The following is a 14,567-nucleotide window of genomic DNA, read 5'->3' as shown; positions in this document are numbered from 1 at the left end:
TTTCCCGTCCCAGGAAGCAAATTTCCGTCCCGGGACGGAAGGACGGGTCCTGGAAACAGCACTGATGCTCAACCAGTTTTTCCATCTTGCATCTTAATAAATCTGATAAATTTAGTATCGATGCATTCTGCCAGTTCATTCTAGTGATGCTGAAGAAGAGTGATGGATGTTACTTGAAAAGTTCAGAAGTATCCAGTTGTAGAGATTGAATTTTCTCTGAATAATTGTGAATCAAACAGTTGTAAAGGATTAAATCTGCCTCATCATTGTAAAGTGGAACAATTAGAATTTGAGGACATTGTCAGAGATGTTAGAGTTTCTTTTGATAGCATAGAAATTGAGTGATGAATACATGAAAAAGTTTTCCTTTCTGTTTACTTTTCAGGAAAGATCAGACTCCGCCCCAGGATCCAACCCTTGTAATATGTAAGTTGACATCTCCCGTCTTTGTAGAAGCACTAGACTAGTAATTAGCAGCTGTAGAAATAATTACCCTTATGTATGCAACTCCCAAGTCATAATAGATATCTTTTAGTATGTTACATTTGTTTGGCAAATGTCAAGAAGCAATTTTTTTCATCTCCAATAGTTTGTATAAATAACTTGGCTGTAGGAATTTCCACCTAGTACCATAAATCAGAAGTTGGGTAGATTTATACCTTTTTTACAATCAAAATTGTGCTGTCGTGGTTACGATGAGCAATGATAAGCCAATTTAGTAACGGCAACAGTTACTAATAGTGTCTCCTTTCCCTTTCTCAGAGGTCCCAAGTTTCATCTTGCTGCTAGTGTTGAACTCAGTCTCAGAGATGCCAGTGACTCCATTAGAACACATGACCTCACTGTAGGATCTAAAGGTTGGTCAATCTTTCTGTTTTCCTAGGATCCCCCAACAACAGTTACATTTTACATACTGTAAATACATTTAAGTTTGCATGGTTTTTATTTTGCGGTAGGGAGAAAATGGAGTGTGTTTAAGTACGCATTTGAAACAATAGAAGCGTAACAGTCATAGGTGGGCAAAAGGTTTTGCGGTGGTTTTAAGTTTGCGCTAAAAGTTTACCGCGAAAAACGCGAACGTAAAACCACCGTGTATATTTCTGCATTTACAGTAACTCATTTACTTGCATGGTGGTTTTATTTTGTGGTAGGAGAAAAAAGGTTTTCGCTATGTTTGAAATTCTCAGTTGAAGCTATTTGGTAGTACAGTATAATAATTAATGTATTGGAAATGCATATTAATAAAAGCACTGCGAAAATTTCAAGATTTACAGTACAAGATGGCACAAGTCCAGCAAGAAATAGATTCATGTTAAAAACATTTGCCAAACTCAAGGCTACATGACCCTTCCTGTTCTTTGTTGATGCAATACTTTTAGAATGATGTTATAGAAAGTTGTTTGCTGAGGATGGTTGTCACATGTTAGGATCAGTACTAGGGGTACATTGTTGCATTGCGGAGAAAGATCTCAGTCCTTTATAATGTGGAATGTTGACTGTAAGGCTCTATGGTACAACTTTAAACATCATACCATGTTTGAGAATGCATATTTCTTGATCACAGACACAGTTCTGCAGTCAAACCGGTACAAGTGACCAGTTCTATATAAGGACCATTTGGCCATGGTGACCTTTTTGATGGTCCCTTAGATAATTTCTCCCATTGATACGAACATTCAAAATCCTATCTATAGTGACCACCTGTCCACATAGACCAGATTTTTATCGGTCCCCTTGAGTGGTCTTCTTGGCCTGGTTTGACTGTACAATCATGTACTTATTAGCTTCTATATGACCACTATTCATTTCTGGTGAAGGACATACTTTTAGTTTTAGCCTTTCAGCTTTCTTTGCACCACTTTCTACTGCACTGCTGTTGTATACAATATTGTGACTTTGCTTCTGTTCCAAGCATGCTTTTCATGGACAATTGACAGAAGAAAAGGTTTGAAGAACATTTTGTCTCCTATTAAGATTTTAGAAAACTTGGAAGTGTTGATACTTAAACACGCACTTGTGTAGGAAATTTGTTTTCAATAGAAAACACACAAAAAAGACTAAGAAAATTCCACACCATGTCATGATGCAGTGTCCAAGTTGTTGACAGTTAGCATATCAGTGACGCCCCCTATCTGTTTGCCTGTGCCCTGCAGACAGTAGTAGCCACATCTCCCTGTACGGGAATCTTTGTTGCCGGCTGGCCGTCCAGCCCAGGTGTATGGTGGAGGAATGTGCAGCTGGCTTCCTCAACTTACAGGTACTGCAGCTTTCCTCTCTGTTGGTGTTCCTCTACCTGCTAGGATGTGCTTTGCATTGATATGTGTGGTTTCCCAGTGTGACTACATGATTTTAGAGGGGGAGTACTGTATAATCATTGTATTGAAGGATGCCTCAAGCTCTGGGTTTTGTTACCCAATCTGCTAAGCAGAAATTAGATAGAGGATGCTGTTGTTAGGTACATGTATGTATTAGAAAGCAGCACGTTTAGAAATTGGATTTGATGAAAGCTGTATATGATCAAATATATTACTATCCAAAGCATCAGGTTATTATAGACAAGGTCTGATTTAATGTTTTTGAAATAATTCATTTTCTCTTATGCAGAACATTTAGTGTAATTGATTTTTCTACTCAAGGGTTATCAACAATGTGGTTAAATGACTGAATTTTTTTTCTTCCCTTCTTCCTTGCTTTGCAAAGGAACTCCCGAATGAGGTAAAGGCCCACTATTCAGTGTTCCTGCATGATGTGTCTTGCAGTGTCTTACTCAGATGCTATAGAGCAGGCATCCTAGTAGGGTCCACTTTAGTTTTGGAGTGTCCTGTATAGATGTAGTGACTGTCACAGAATTTTGCTTTTGATGATGCCTCTCTTTTGCAATCCTGAGAAGCAGGATCAGAAGCAAATTCTGTGCTTTGCAAATAACTGCATTTCACTCATACTTTTCAACAACTTCTAACAATGGAAAATAGTTCATCTAGGCCTGAAATAGTCATGGAAATCTAAAAACTACAATCTACAAGTGGTGCATGTGCTGTGAGATGCATGGTTTGCAGTGAGATGGTTTTCTTACGAATGTTTGCTTCAAGGGTTTGTAAAAAATGAAAAATGGAATGTTTTGATTGTGCAGGAGATGGTTGGTGGCCTTCCTAACTGGACACGGAGGTGGTGTGTACTGAAGGGGCCCTACCTCAGGACCTGGGCTTACCCTGAGGAGATAGAGGAGAAAGAACCTCTCCTGTCATTACACATCAGACAGGTAAGGATAGCAAACTGTTTGAATGACTTGCAGGGTTGAGAACTAACTTCTGCAGTTGTCTAAGTTGTTAGGTTATGTTGAAAATATAGTATTATACATTATAATTGGAAGATCTTTATAGCCAATATAACCGGCCTTGGTCATAAGGCACTAGCCGAATTTTGAGATGAAATTTGTTAACGTTCAAGTCATGTAATGTTGCAGTAGTACATAATACTGATGGTGGCCACTGACTTGTAAGACTACAGTCTCATTGTTAAGTGTTTTTTACTGTGTTTTTTTTTTTTTAAACAAACCACTGAAACTTGAAGCATTGCAAATCTCTCAAATGAATACATATTTTATCATTTAGAAGTGTTGAAAAAGAAACTTGGATAAGACATATCTTTTTCCTGTAAAGAAAAGATAATTTTGGTGTTTTAAAACAGCAACATTTTACACCAACAGGACACCAGAGTGGAGGAGGTCGACAAGATGACCATGAAGAGACCCAACAGTTTCGACGTGATCACGCGAGTGTCAGGCGAGGACCAGCCCCACATCTTCTCTGCAGACACCAAGGAGGACAGGGACACCTGGGTACAGGCCTTACAGCGACACTTCACTCATGCAGGTGACCAGTGTTTCTGGCTTTTCAAACTTCTAGTTGGAAGGAAATCAGTTTTTTTCTTTATTTCTTTGTTTTTTTGTTAGTGCTATCATTGAAAATCAAGCCCTCCAAGCCTAGAAGATTGTGGAAATTTCTGTGTTGTCTTGAAATGTTAGATAAAGATAAAGAAAGATTTCAATGATGGTGTGACAGTCCCATATGTTTTTTATGACTTTATATTCAATGGAAGTGAGGAGTGCCTTGATGGGCTTGATTTGTGTAAATCCGAAAAGATTTCCTGGTTTTCTTTTGAATATGCATACAAATATATCTGTATCTGTGTGGCAGGTATAACTGCCCTTCAGCGTAACACACCAGCTTTACTGTATTTTAATGCTTTTGATAAAATATTATAATTTGCATACTAAAAGCATAGCTTGAAAGAAAGATGCTGAAAGTATCTTGAGGACATTTACAAAGCCCCCTTTCTTTCTGTCCACAGAAGCGTGGCAGCAGGCGTACCACTGTATGATGCCCATCCACGTCCCCACACCCTGCAAGCTGCCCGCCTTCCTCAGGAAGGGGTCACTGTATGATGACCTAAGTAAGTATAATAAACAATGTATTCTAGCTTAGACAGTCTAAAGTACATGTGTTTGTGCTACAGGTCAGCCCAACATACTGTAAATGCAGAAATGTTTGCGGTGGTTTTATGCCCGGTTTTAGAGTTCACCGCGGACGTAAAACCACCGCGAAAAGCTGTTCCATTGTGTGAATGTAGCGCTACTATTGTTTCAAACGCGAACCTAAAACCACCACAAATGCTCCATTTTCTGCCTACCGCAAAATTAAATCCCTGCAAACATTTCTGCATTTACAGTAACAGACCTAGATGTCAATGACCCCTTGCACAAATTGCTTGACTCAGCATATCTGAATTGTAAACCAAAGCTTTGGTTGAAAGCTCTACAAACGCTCCATTCTATACCTAAAAGTGTATGTTACGTAAAACACAATATATGACATATCTACTGTCTTACGCATAGTCTAGGTGCACAACAGTGTATAATGGGACATTTTATACCATTAACATTTTACATGTACTAAAGGCAATGAGAGATGGCAGACTTCACCACTTCACGCAGATCAGAAACAAAGACGCACACACACGCACACACACAGACAAACCTTTACAACACTTCATTCATGTACATTTGTACACATGTATGTGGTGGAAATTTTATAGAGTGACCATTTTCCCAACCCCAGCTGTGGACTCACCCACCAAAGACTCAGTGGAGTTCTCCAGTGAGGATGATCGGATATCCCAGAGTTCCCTAGGCTCACGAGGCTCGGGCGATGAAGTCTTCAACACTTCAGAAATGATGATGGCGCCGCCATGGGCGCTGCTTTTCCAGGTAGGCTTCTAGCATTTGTTATCTTATCTCCAAGCAGATGTCGGCTTTGTCTTGTATTGCATGTCCTTTTGCAGGTTTTTGTTTGTCCTCTAAGTAATGCATGCTCCACTAAAAAGACATACAAAACATGATAAAAAGTGGTGCAAGGCAAGTTGGAGCCAACATCTGCTTGGAGACATTAGCCTTCCTTAAAAGGTCATTCAGTAAAGTTGCTGAGCTCAGCTTGGTTGCATACTTCCTTGAAATGACAGTTAAACCTTGAGGAGTTATTGTGTAAGAACATTTCTAGCCAAATATGGATGCAAATGTGAATTGTGATGGATAAAAATGGCATGTTGTACCCAGTTTCAAATGTTGCTATAACTGTAGGTTAACCGTTTGAATATTTGAAATCGAAATGCTGTTAGTGTTCACCATCTTCAGATGCCTCTGGCCCTGAGCAAATGATAGGTTCTTTTCAGCGTGTTTCTGTTTATTTCACTGCTATGTGGTCATTAGACCCATCGTACTGGTGTACTTTTACAAGTACAACGATTTTCAACGCTGCATCTGTACTTCTCGCAGGGCAAGGCGATCAAAGTTACCAAACCCAACGCTACGTCAGATGACCAGCGTTCAGCTGAGCTCAGTCCCAAGCCTGTCCCCGCAGAGAGACGACTTGTTCAGCCCAGGGCAGACTCAACCAGTAGCAGCGACTCCCTCCCCCTCGTGAAACCCGTGCCGTCCCCTCGCTCCAACAAGGGGACCGCCGGCTCATCATCCTCACAAGGAGAACCAAGGGAGAAGCCGGTACCAGCCAAGCGCCAGGGCAGGGGGACGTCCTCAGGGTCGGAGTCGTCAGGCACGGAACAGACGTCAGAGACGGCGGCTAAACTACCCAGACCGCGGGAACGCGGAGGGAAGGTCTCAGGGTCGGAGTCGTCTGACGACGGCTCAAGTGGAAGAGGGAGTATCTCGAGTGGATCTGGCGCTACAAACCCGCCTCCTCCCAAACCTCCCCGGTTAGCCGGGGGGTCCACTGGAGATAGGTAATCACTCGTGTACCACTAAGTCAATCAATAAAGTTTGTCCTTCCTAAAAGAAGTCTTGACCTCAGATTTCAGACTGTTACAGCTGCAGTTTTGAACCTTGATCTGTCAGGTACAGGAGTTAAGGGCAGAATATTAGTTTTTGCACAGTTGAACATATGATTCTGTAGAATGTAAAAAAAAGATGTCTAGCTTTACTTAAATACTTCATAATTTGTACAGGAGTGCAGAATTTTGCATTGGCATAATGAATGACTCATGAAAAAATTTCCCGAAAAAGACAAGAAAAAAATTTAGATAGTAAATTCTTTGTAACATCTCTTTAGTTTGTATCTTTAACATTTCTATTCTCTCCCCCTAACTCCTACAATGTATGTCTGCGTTAACCTTTCATCTCCAACATCTTCATAAAGAGTATGCTTTTGTGGCCACAAGTTATGTCTTATTACTTCAGCATTATGACTATAGAAACACGTCCACACATTAGATTCACACAGGACTGTAACTTCTGGAGTATCGGGCACCAGCAAAACCCGGCGCCTAAGGACAAATAACAACCTAAACATTTGGCCATGTTTGTTTTATCCCAGTCAAGGTGAACTTTTGAACCTGTCCCACCACAAAGGGCACTCCCTCTGAAAAGTGCTTGTTTTGCGTTTTGACTTTGTTCCATATAGTCGTTAGTGCAAACATACATGCGTTCTGACAATGGAACTCACAACAGTGTTGGCAGCAGAGAAATTTACATTAATAAAACTTCCTAGATTGAGAAATAGATGATTTATGACTTGGGATTGCCTTGTTTGTATGATAGACAATGCGACTGTTGGTATATGTACATGATTGTATGAGTTAGTGAGGCAAAGTCTTTGAAGGCTTAATGGAGAGCATGGAATGCTGTATCTCAGGCAAGTTTCCAACAGCAAATATGCTCACCATTTGATGTGAACATTTAGAGTATTTTGTTGCTGTCCAAGTGCTTTATATTGAGGTGCTAAACAATTGACACAGATTTAGATAGCAAAAATAACCATAATGAATAGATGTTGTAATCAAAGAAAATTAATGTTTTATACTTTTCACCTCTATCCTTGTTAATATGCAATACCAGACGAGTCTGAATTGTTTCTGCTTATGAGTTATACACTTAATTGTAATCACTTTTGTGGCTCCAAATATTTCGGGCCCTATTGTGAAGCACTGATGCTTAGAGAAATGGCATTCTAAAGATTTTATTTCTGTTTTTTGAGTAAGTATAAAGGCAGATAATTCTATGTAATTTATCATTGTGGAAAACTAATGTTTTTGGCGAGGCCTCAGGGGTGAGCCAAATGGTTATTCATCATGTGTGCAATTGTATCATGTTGATGAGATTATATCAAAGTGCCTGTTTTTGTCCTGTCCGCTGATTAGCCACAAAATACGCTCTAAGCTTTTCCACAAATTTGGAGGTGGGACATATTGTCCAAAATCCAAATCATAGCATTTTTGCAAAGTTTCTCAGTTATGATTATGGAAATGTGGAACAGCTGTGAAAAATCTCAAAACTATAACCTCATAAGTAGAAATTGTAAGAAATAATAACTTTGTACAAAATGTATTGTCATAAAATTTTATTTTTGCAATCTGTAAATTTTTCGTAACATTTCTTTTTTTTCTCCATTGTCAGTGTTACAAGACAGCTTTCATACTCGTGTATCGCACAATAACATGCTACCATGCAGCCAAACTCTGCCAAAAGAAGTTACAATTGTATTTGTCAAACAACCACTGAAACTGTATGTTCCTTTTGTTTTCTAGCAGCAAAGTTGAAAATCTGTTGACACTTCAATATGTGAATACATCATCTTTGTGACTGCGTTCTGCTTGACTAAGGACTGTATTTACTGTGTACGAACAATAATTATTAATACATTAACCTCTTATTTCTAATCAAGAGAAAGTGTTCTATTTAATGTACATTCGATGTTATGTTTTAAAGTTCAATAAAGATGCTAGCAGGTACATAATCTTGTTTTGTAGTTGTTGTTTTTCTCTCCAATGATTGGTTAGAATATATTTGTATCTCCAGGAGCAAAACGGTTATCACATCAGGTCCATTTTAAACGTATGTTTTAGCAAACAGAATTGCAGAGCATGATTCTTAGTCATATTAAAGCCTTTATGTTTTATAGTGTATTCTAACATTTTGAAGCCATGCACACCTATGAACATTTGCCAGACTTTCACTGACAACAGTGGTGTCCTACAAATCTGACCCAGTGTTTTAAAACACTTCCCAAAAGATGACATGTAAATATTGATTAAAATAATGATTTGGGATGGATTAGAAATAAAACATCAGGTTTTGACGATGCACCACAATATTTTTGTGGCTTAAGAACATTACAAATATTACACCCACACGTGTTTAAGGTTCCACGTTAGTTTTTATAACACTGCCTTCAAATGATGTCATTCTACGGATAATAAATTATGACAAGTCAGCAAAATGCGCAGCATTTAAGGTACTGTGTTCAAGTCCGCGACACACAGTCTATTTGTAGTTCACACACGTTTGACCACACTTAAGAGTTCATCGTGGTTCACGAAGCGCGCATCAATTTATACTGGCACGAGTTAAGGTCATGTTGTTTCACACGGCGTTTCCAAGCAACAACGTGCGCTGAAATCACAACAGCATACGCAAGGAATTTTCGGGTCAGGAATATGCCAGTGACGTAAGCTAATCCTTGACAGAAGGCATCAGTCGCTCAGCGTTGTTATTTTTCCCACTGAAGCGCCGGGTAGTACTAAGGGCCCTGATGGGTTGCAACGTTCTGTTCTTATTCCATTCTTATAGCAGTGGTCTTGGTGCTCCCGTGTCCGTATAGGCCGTAAATGAGGACGCCTATTGCGATCACGCAACCAACAATGGAAACTACCTTCCATTCGTGGCCACTGTCCTTGTTCTTTCCGTGCCGGTGTGTGTGAGAACGTCCGCTGGATGGGCGGGATGGCCTGGGGGTCGTGGCGGCGGAGACGTTGTGACTCTCCCGCCGGGAGCGGTGGTGATGGTGCGCGGATCTTTTGCGCCTGACACCCCAGGCGTCCTCCGTACTGGTCTCCGCTTGTGACTGCGAGTAGCTCGTCGATGTCACGTCCCACCCCGTCATCGTGGTGGCCACACTTGACCGGCGAGACTGCGGCTCAGATCGGCGGGGGTGCACTTCCAGCTCCCTCTGGTACTCCTCCAGCTTATCCCTCAGGGATGGCATCCGGACGGACCCGGGGATGGGCCCGCTGTCGTGGCGGCTACGTCGGCGAAGGTCGAGGATGCGTGGACGATGGTGCTCCCGGGAGGACCTACGGTGATGACGGCGAGAGCCGGAGCGAAGCCCCTCAGCCTGCAGAATCTCATCGGCCAGGGACACCTCCCACTGGTCCTCCGTTCCTCTCTCCGACCGAGCTCTCCGGTACTGTCTCGGCTCCTCTTCAACCACGGATGGCGCTCTGAGACTCGGCAGGGCCGGGTCCTTCTTCGGGTCGAACTTCTGCCTCGCGATTTCTCTCGGGAATTTCTCCCACCCCTTCGGGATGTAGATGCTGTCGGAGAACTGAGTGCTGTCGTCCCGAGAAGACTGCTCGAAGGACAGGTCGGCACTGAGATACCCGGAGCTGACGCGCTGCTGTCTCTCCAAGGAGCCGGAGTTGTCTGAGTCTTCTTCCAAGGTGAACCCGTGGCCGTCTTCCTCCGTAGTGTACCATACTCCTCCGTTTTCTTTCGTGTACGGGTACAAGGTGGTAGGGTACTCGTAATGGTTCCAGTCATCTTCTTCACCCACCTCGGCCTCGTCTCCGAAGTTTGGACCACATTCGTCCTCCTCGTCGAGGAAGAAGAAATGGTGGTCCCCTTCCATCGCCGGAGCCAAGGCCGCGAAGTCGTCTTCAAGACGATCGCATGTCTGGTCGACGTCGTCCATCGTGGCGTACAGGTCGTACAGTGCATCGTCTTCCTCCCCTGTCTCTTCGTCGTACGTCTCGAAGCCGGTAGTGTCCAGATCCTCCCGTGACTTGTACTTGACGGTGACGTCGGTGATGGCGGATGACTTCGGTTGGCCCAGCGTCAGTCCGCCCGCCTGCCATTTCGCGATCAGTTCGAATTCCTCCTCCTCAGACAGCGGGCCTGTTGGCTTCTTCGGTGGGCTGAAGGGCGGCAGGCAGCCGGGTAGCTCATCCTCTTCGACGTTTGTCTTCAGATCTTTTGTAGCCATGGCTTGTGGGTTGGAGAGGTGGTCATCAGCCGTGGGGGCACCGCCAAGGGCCTTCCATCCTCGGACCTCTGCTTGTCCGCGTCCTACATACGAATAGAAATAATGGTTTTGGTTTACATTTTTACTGTCACGTACAACAACGCCAGACAGCCAGAGATCATTCCTCGATATAGCTTAGCTGTACAGCCAAAATGAAATGTAGATATTGATTGACGATGCGAGGGGCAGGTAACGATGGTCTGATACATTCCAAGGATTCTATATGATGAAGTTAAGGTCATGAGAGCACTTGGTACCGTTCTATTTTGAAATATATATGGGGGTCGCAGGACTGTAGTATATTTCTAGCGTTTGTGTCGTGTTCTTAGTTTGGCTTGACATGTAAGTGTCTGTGCAAAGAACCGAATTACTAGCTTCTATTTTGTCCATATGACTAGACATATATACTATACGAGAGAAATTTGCTCGTTTTTCGGACCATCCTACGTGTATATCGTTGTTGCATATAGCGGCGCGTTCACAGTCGTCGTATAGTTTTCAAGCAGGCTGTGACAGAACCAACCACCTACAGGGATCTAAGACAGTCATGTTGGTAACGAGACAGCAGCATTTTGTACGGCACATGTTCAACTGTCCTAAGAATGATCTCACGGTTTGCGATCGTTTAAGGTCCATCTCCTACTCCGGTAATACTCTATGGAATAGTCTGACACCAAACTTGAGAACGGCGCCTTCAGTTGCAACATTTGAAAATATGTTGCGACGAGTAACTTCGAACTGACTATGATTACCGAATATTGGAAATAATATTATATCGTCGACTTATCATTATATGTTGAATCTGATTATGGAATGCTGATTGTAACGTTATCTTTGTATAACAATTTATGTTATATTTTCCGATGGTACGTTGAAAGTACCCCTGACCTCCTCCCTTGAACTCTTAAAAAACGGCCTCGGCCGAATGAGTGTATGTTTTGCATACTTTCAAGGTTAAATAAAGGTTGAAAAAAAATAAGGATCGTACGGCAAACGTGATCTGGTATAAAGTGGCCACATCCCAAATAGAATATGGCAACAGATCCACACACGTCCGTTAATAGTTTCATCAGGTTGGTAAGTCACTGAATAAAACTACTCTTTTTTACACAACCAAGAGATTTATTCCACCGACCAAGGAGGCCTTGCACCGACGTTTCGGTGACCATCTGTCACCTTCTTCAAGGCGATTCTGACTGGTTCACATAGCGTCGGTGGAATAAATCTCTTAGTTGTGTAAAAAAAAGAGTATTTTTATTCAGAACCACACATGATCTTGAAAATAAAATGGGTTGTACCGTAGCAGAAGTTATAACATCATCCCTATTTCTACAATTGAATCTATTCTATTGAATCAACATGCACGGAAATGAACAGTCACAACCGCCACCCCTTGACGTCACCAAACAGCGAGCCCATTAACAGCGCTAAGATATATTAGTAAATAATTGTTGACGTAAAGCAAACAGCATTGCACAATGCTTGTATAAATCCGCACCCCTTTGAGTAATACGTCCTTTAGGGCATAGAATGTTAATGAATGGGAAAATGAATCTATCAGTCGTTTATATGTAACTTGTATATAATTGAGATGATGAGATCATTTGGGAATTAATATCATAGGAACAGAAGGAGAACGCAAAATGACACTTCAAAAATTGTTATGTATCCATTTAGAAGCCATAACGCTATATATCCTTTATTGTCTAAACAATACTTCTCCCGGGCGAAGCAAAATTTGCACTCGAACCTACAAGCAGGCATGTCAAAATAGCCTTGCGCACTGAGTTAAGGTCTGTGTCGCCTGATTGGATCAAATAGACTACAGGATAACTTCAACAAAACGCTTCTGTACTTGGTTTGACTTTCATCAAGAAACCGTGAAAGCCACACAGGAATTTGATTTTCAGATCAATTGGCTAAAAGAATATAGGGTTCCGGGGTTTTCGGCAGCCGGTTGCCGGGTAGCAGCTTTGTTTAGCCGGTACCCGGATATGTGAAGGTCACTGACACGAGCTACAGTGACGGTCGACTTTGTGCCGTGCCGTCAAACATTGCGCCGTGTTTTGTAGAGCGCTAGCAACTAATTTATTCCTAACACGCTCTCTTCTCTAGAGGCTGCGACCGCGCTATGACGTAGCCTCTACCAGGGTCCGCGGATCGCTGGGAAAATAGTAGAAATTGACCAAATAGAGTGAATTGTATGAAGGGAGTCGGCTACGGAGAGAGGTTCCAATATGCAATCCTGCAAGTGAAACCCTGGCAAATATTTTCCCTATAGCCGGCGTAGTTAGTCTGGTAGAGACTACTGTGACGCGGCTGAACGATCAAAGATTTGACAGATATCGCTCAACGAATTTCATAGATAAAGAACTTTTTAACATTTTGTGAATTTTTTTGTCTTTTAAATCACACTTTTACATCATGCATCATATCCCAATTACGAAATCAAGGCTCACACAGATCTAATTTTGTAGCCTTCGTTACAGTCCTTCCCACTAGCGATTTTTCAACTTATCAGGTCTAGGTACTTTGGCTGGGGGACCGTATCTGCTTGAGGCCCCGTATCTGCTTGGGATCCTGTAACCGCTGTGATCCTGTAACCGATGTTACAGGATCCCAAGCAAATACGGGGCCTCAAGCAAATACGCCCCCCCCCCCCCCCAGCCAAAGAATCTGGACCCGATAAGTTGAAAAATCGCTAGTGGGAAGGACTGCAACGGAGACTACTAATTTTGGTCGTTTACGGCGGCACAATGATCGCCGTCTAGTGGAGAGGGGGCCTGACGGAATACCATCATAGTTTTGGTACATTTTGTCACCGTTGTCTCTTGTCACAAGAAATCGTGATCAGGCAAACATATATCCCAAAGAAAAGTAACGAAAGCCAAAGAATAAGCATACATGTACATACAACTGCTTGTTTCTTATGTCGCCACTGCCAAGGTTAACGCTGCCATGTTCACGGTTAGAAAATCCAGCTGCGCAACCAGAGTTTGGCACTTCTCTTTTAATCATTAACTAGTCGGACTCTAGGTCATGTCGTGTCTTTTGAAAGGGTTTGGCTCTTTTACCGTACAGCATTTTTAACATCCGTGGTTTAAATTCATGAACGACGAACGAAGCATGGAGCAAAATGTACAGTAATGACAGCAACCGGACTAGTGTTTTGTTCTGAGCAAGGTATCTTTTTTTCTGTTCTAAACTGTACAATTGGCCGTAAAACGTAACATGTAGCCAAACCGACTTTCTGTGCTATTTGCAATTTAGACCGTTTACAGATAGAAAGCAACTGATCTCCAAGCAGAGGTTAGGGCCCGGCTTGTTTGGGACGTTTCTGAAAAATGGCACGAAAGGGTGAAGGGCATTCAATATAGGATCAAGTTGCTTCTGCTATATATACTGCCGATATATCAGTTATTTCTTCTTTTCCGTGAGCTATGCTGTCACTTTTCGTCCGCTAGTGCAAAAGGAAAATTTCATTTTACATGTCTATTTTACTAGACTAAACAAATAAAGGTGTGCATAAGTGAAGATTAGGTAATAAGGTCACGTATGGGCAGGTACCCTACTCATCATATGATGATTTTATTCAGCGGGACTCGAAAACAGCTAGTCTACGGTAAGGAACATTTTAATTGCCCTGCATCATAAATAGTAAACGCAAACAATAACAACAAACACTATTGAAATGTTATTATGAATTTCGTAATTTTGCGTATAAAACGAAATAAGAACATATTTGGAACAAACAGAAGTAAGAAAGTCGAACTCACCATTGATAGAAGAGCACACTTTACACATCGTAGTTCACGTAAAACACCGGCCGGCGCGCTGTTAGGTAGAACCGTTTTTTTTCCCCACCGACCTCCCTCTCCGAATGTCAACCCGGCAAGAGAGCCGGCTGGGTAAGGACTTCGCCTTTGTAACCTGCTTATCAGATCGGTGAGTTGACATAACAACCTGTCTGGACCGGTTACC

The 14,567-nt window shown here is 42.2% G+C and overlaps 2 protein-coding genes across 6 annotated transcripts in view; one reads left to right on the top strand and one right to left on the bottom strand.

The window, feature by feature from the left end:
• The window catches only part of LOC136431192 (rhotekin-like), a 25,953-nt gene extending 17,650 nt beyond the window's left edge, over window positions 1-8,303 (top strand). For 2 of the 5 annotated variants that reach the window (XM_066422490.1, XM_066422494.1), the window contains exons 6-15: window positions 386-426; window positions 763-857; window positions 1,913-1,945; window positions 2,154-2,257; window positions 2,701-2,715; window positions 3,131-3,259; window positions 3,707-3,872; window positions 4,351-4,452; window positions 5,118-5,266; window positions 5,831-8,303. In XM_066422490.1, the coding sequence (XP_066278587.1) occupies window positions 386-426; window positions 763-857; window positions 1,913-1,945; window positions 2,154-2,257; window positions 2,701-2,715; window positions 3,131-3,259; window positions 3,707-3,872; window positions 4,351-4,452; window positions 5,118-5,266; window positions 5,831-6,298 (1,302 nt within the window). In that variant the 3' untranslated portion in view covers window positions 6,299-8,303. The remainder of the gene's footprint in view (window positions 1-385; window positions 427-762; window positions 858-1,912; window positions 1,946-2,153; window positions 2,258-2,700; window positions 2,716-3,130; window positions 3,260-3,706; window positions 3,873-4,350; window positions 4,453-5,117; window positions 5,267-5,830) is intronic. The other 3 variants (XM_066422492.1, XM_066422491.1, XM_066422493.1) reach the window with 3 other exon arrangements.
• Window positions 7,893-14,567, bottom strand: LOC136431194 (uncharacterized). Its single transcript, XM_066422496.1, has 2 exons — window positions 14,363-14,567; window positions 7,893-10,630 (listed from the first exon to the last, which is right to left on the bottom strand). Exons 1-2 carry the CDS (start codon window positions 14,388-14,390, stop codon window positions 9,120-9,122), a joined length of 1,539 nt encoding a protein of 512 aa, XP_066278593.1. The 5' UTR covers window positions 14,391-14,567; the 3' UTR covers window positions 7,893-9,119.

The sequence above is a fragment of the Branchiostoma lanceolatum genome, chromosome 3, assembly GCF_035083965.1.
Source record: "Branchiostoma lanceolatum isolate klBraLanc5 chromosome 3, klBraLanc5.hap2, whole genome shotgun sequence".
NCBI classification, from domain to species: domain Eukaryota; kingdom Metazoa; phylum Chordata; class Leptocardii; order Amphioxiformes; family Branchiostomatidae; genus Branchiostoma; species Branchiostoma lanceolatum.
The sequence above is the reverse complement of the archived record's forward strand: the minus strand, read 5'-3'. Positions and strand labels throughout refer to the sequence as shown.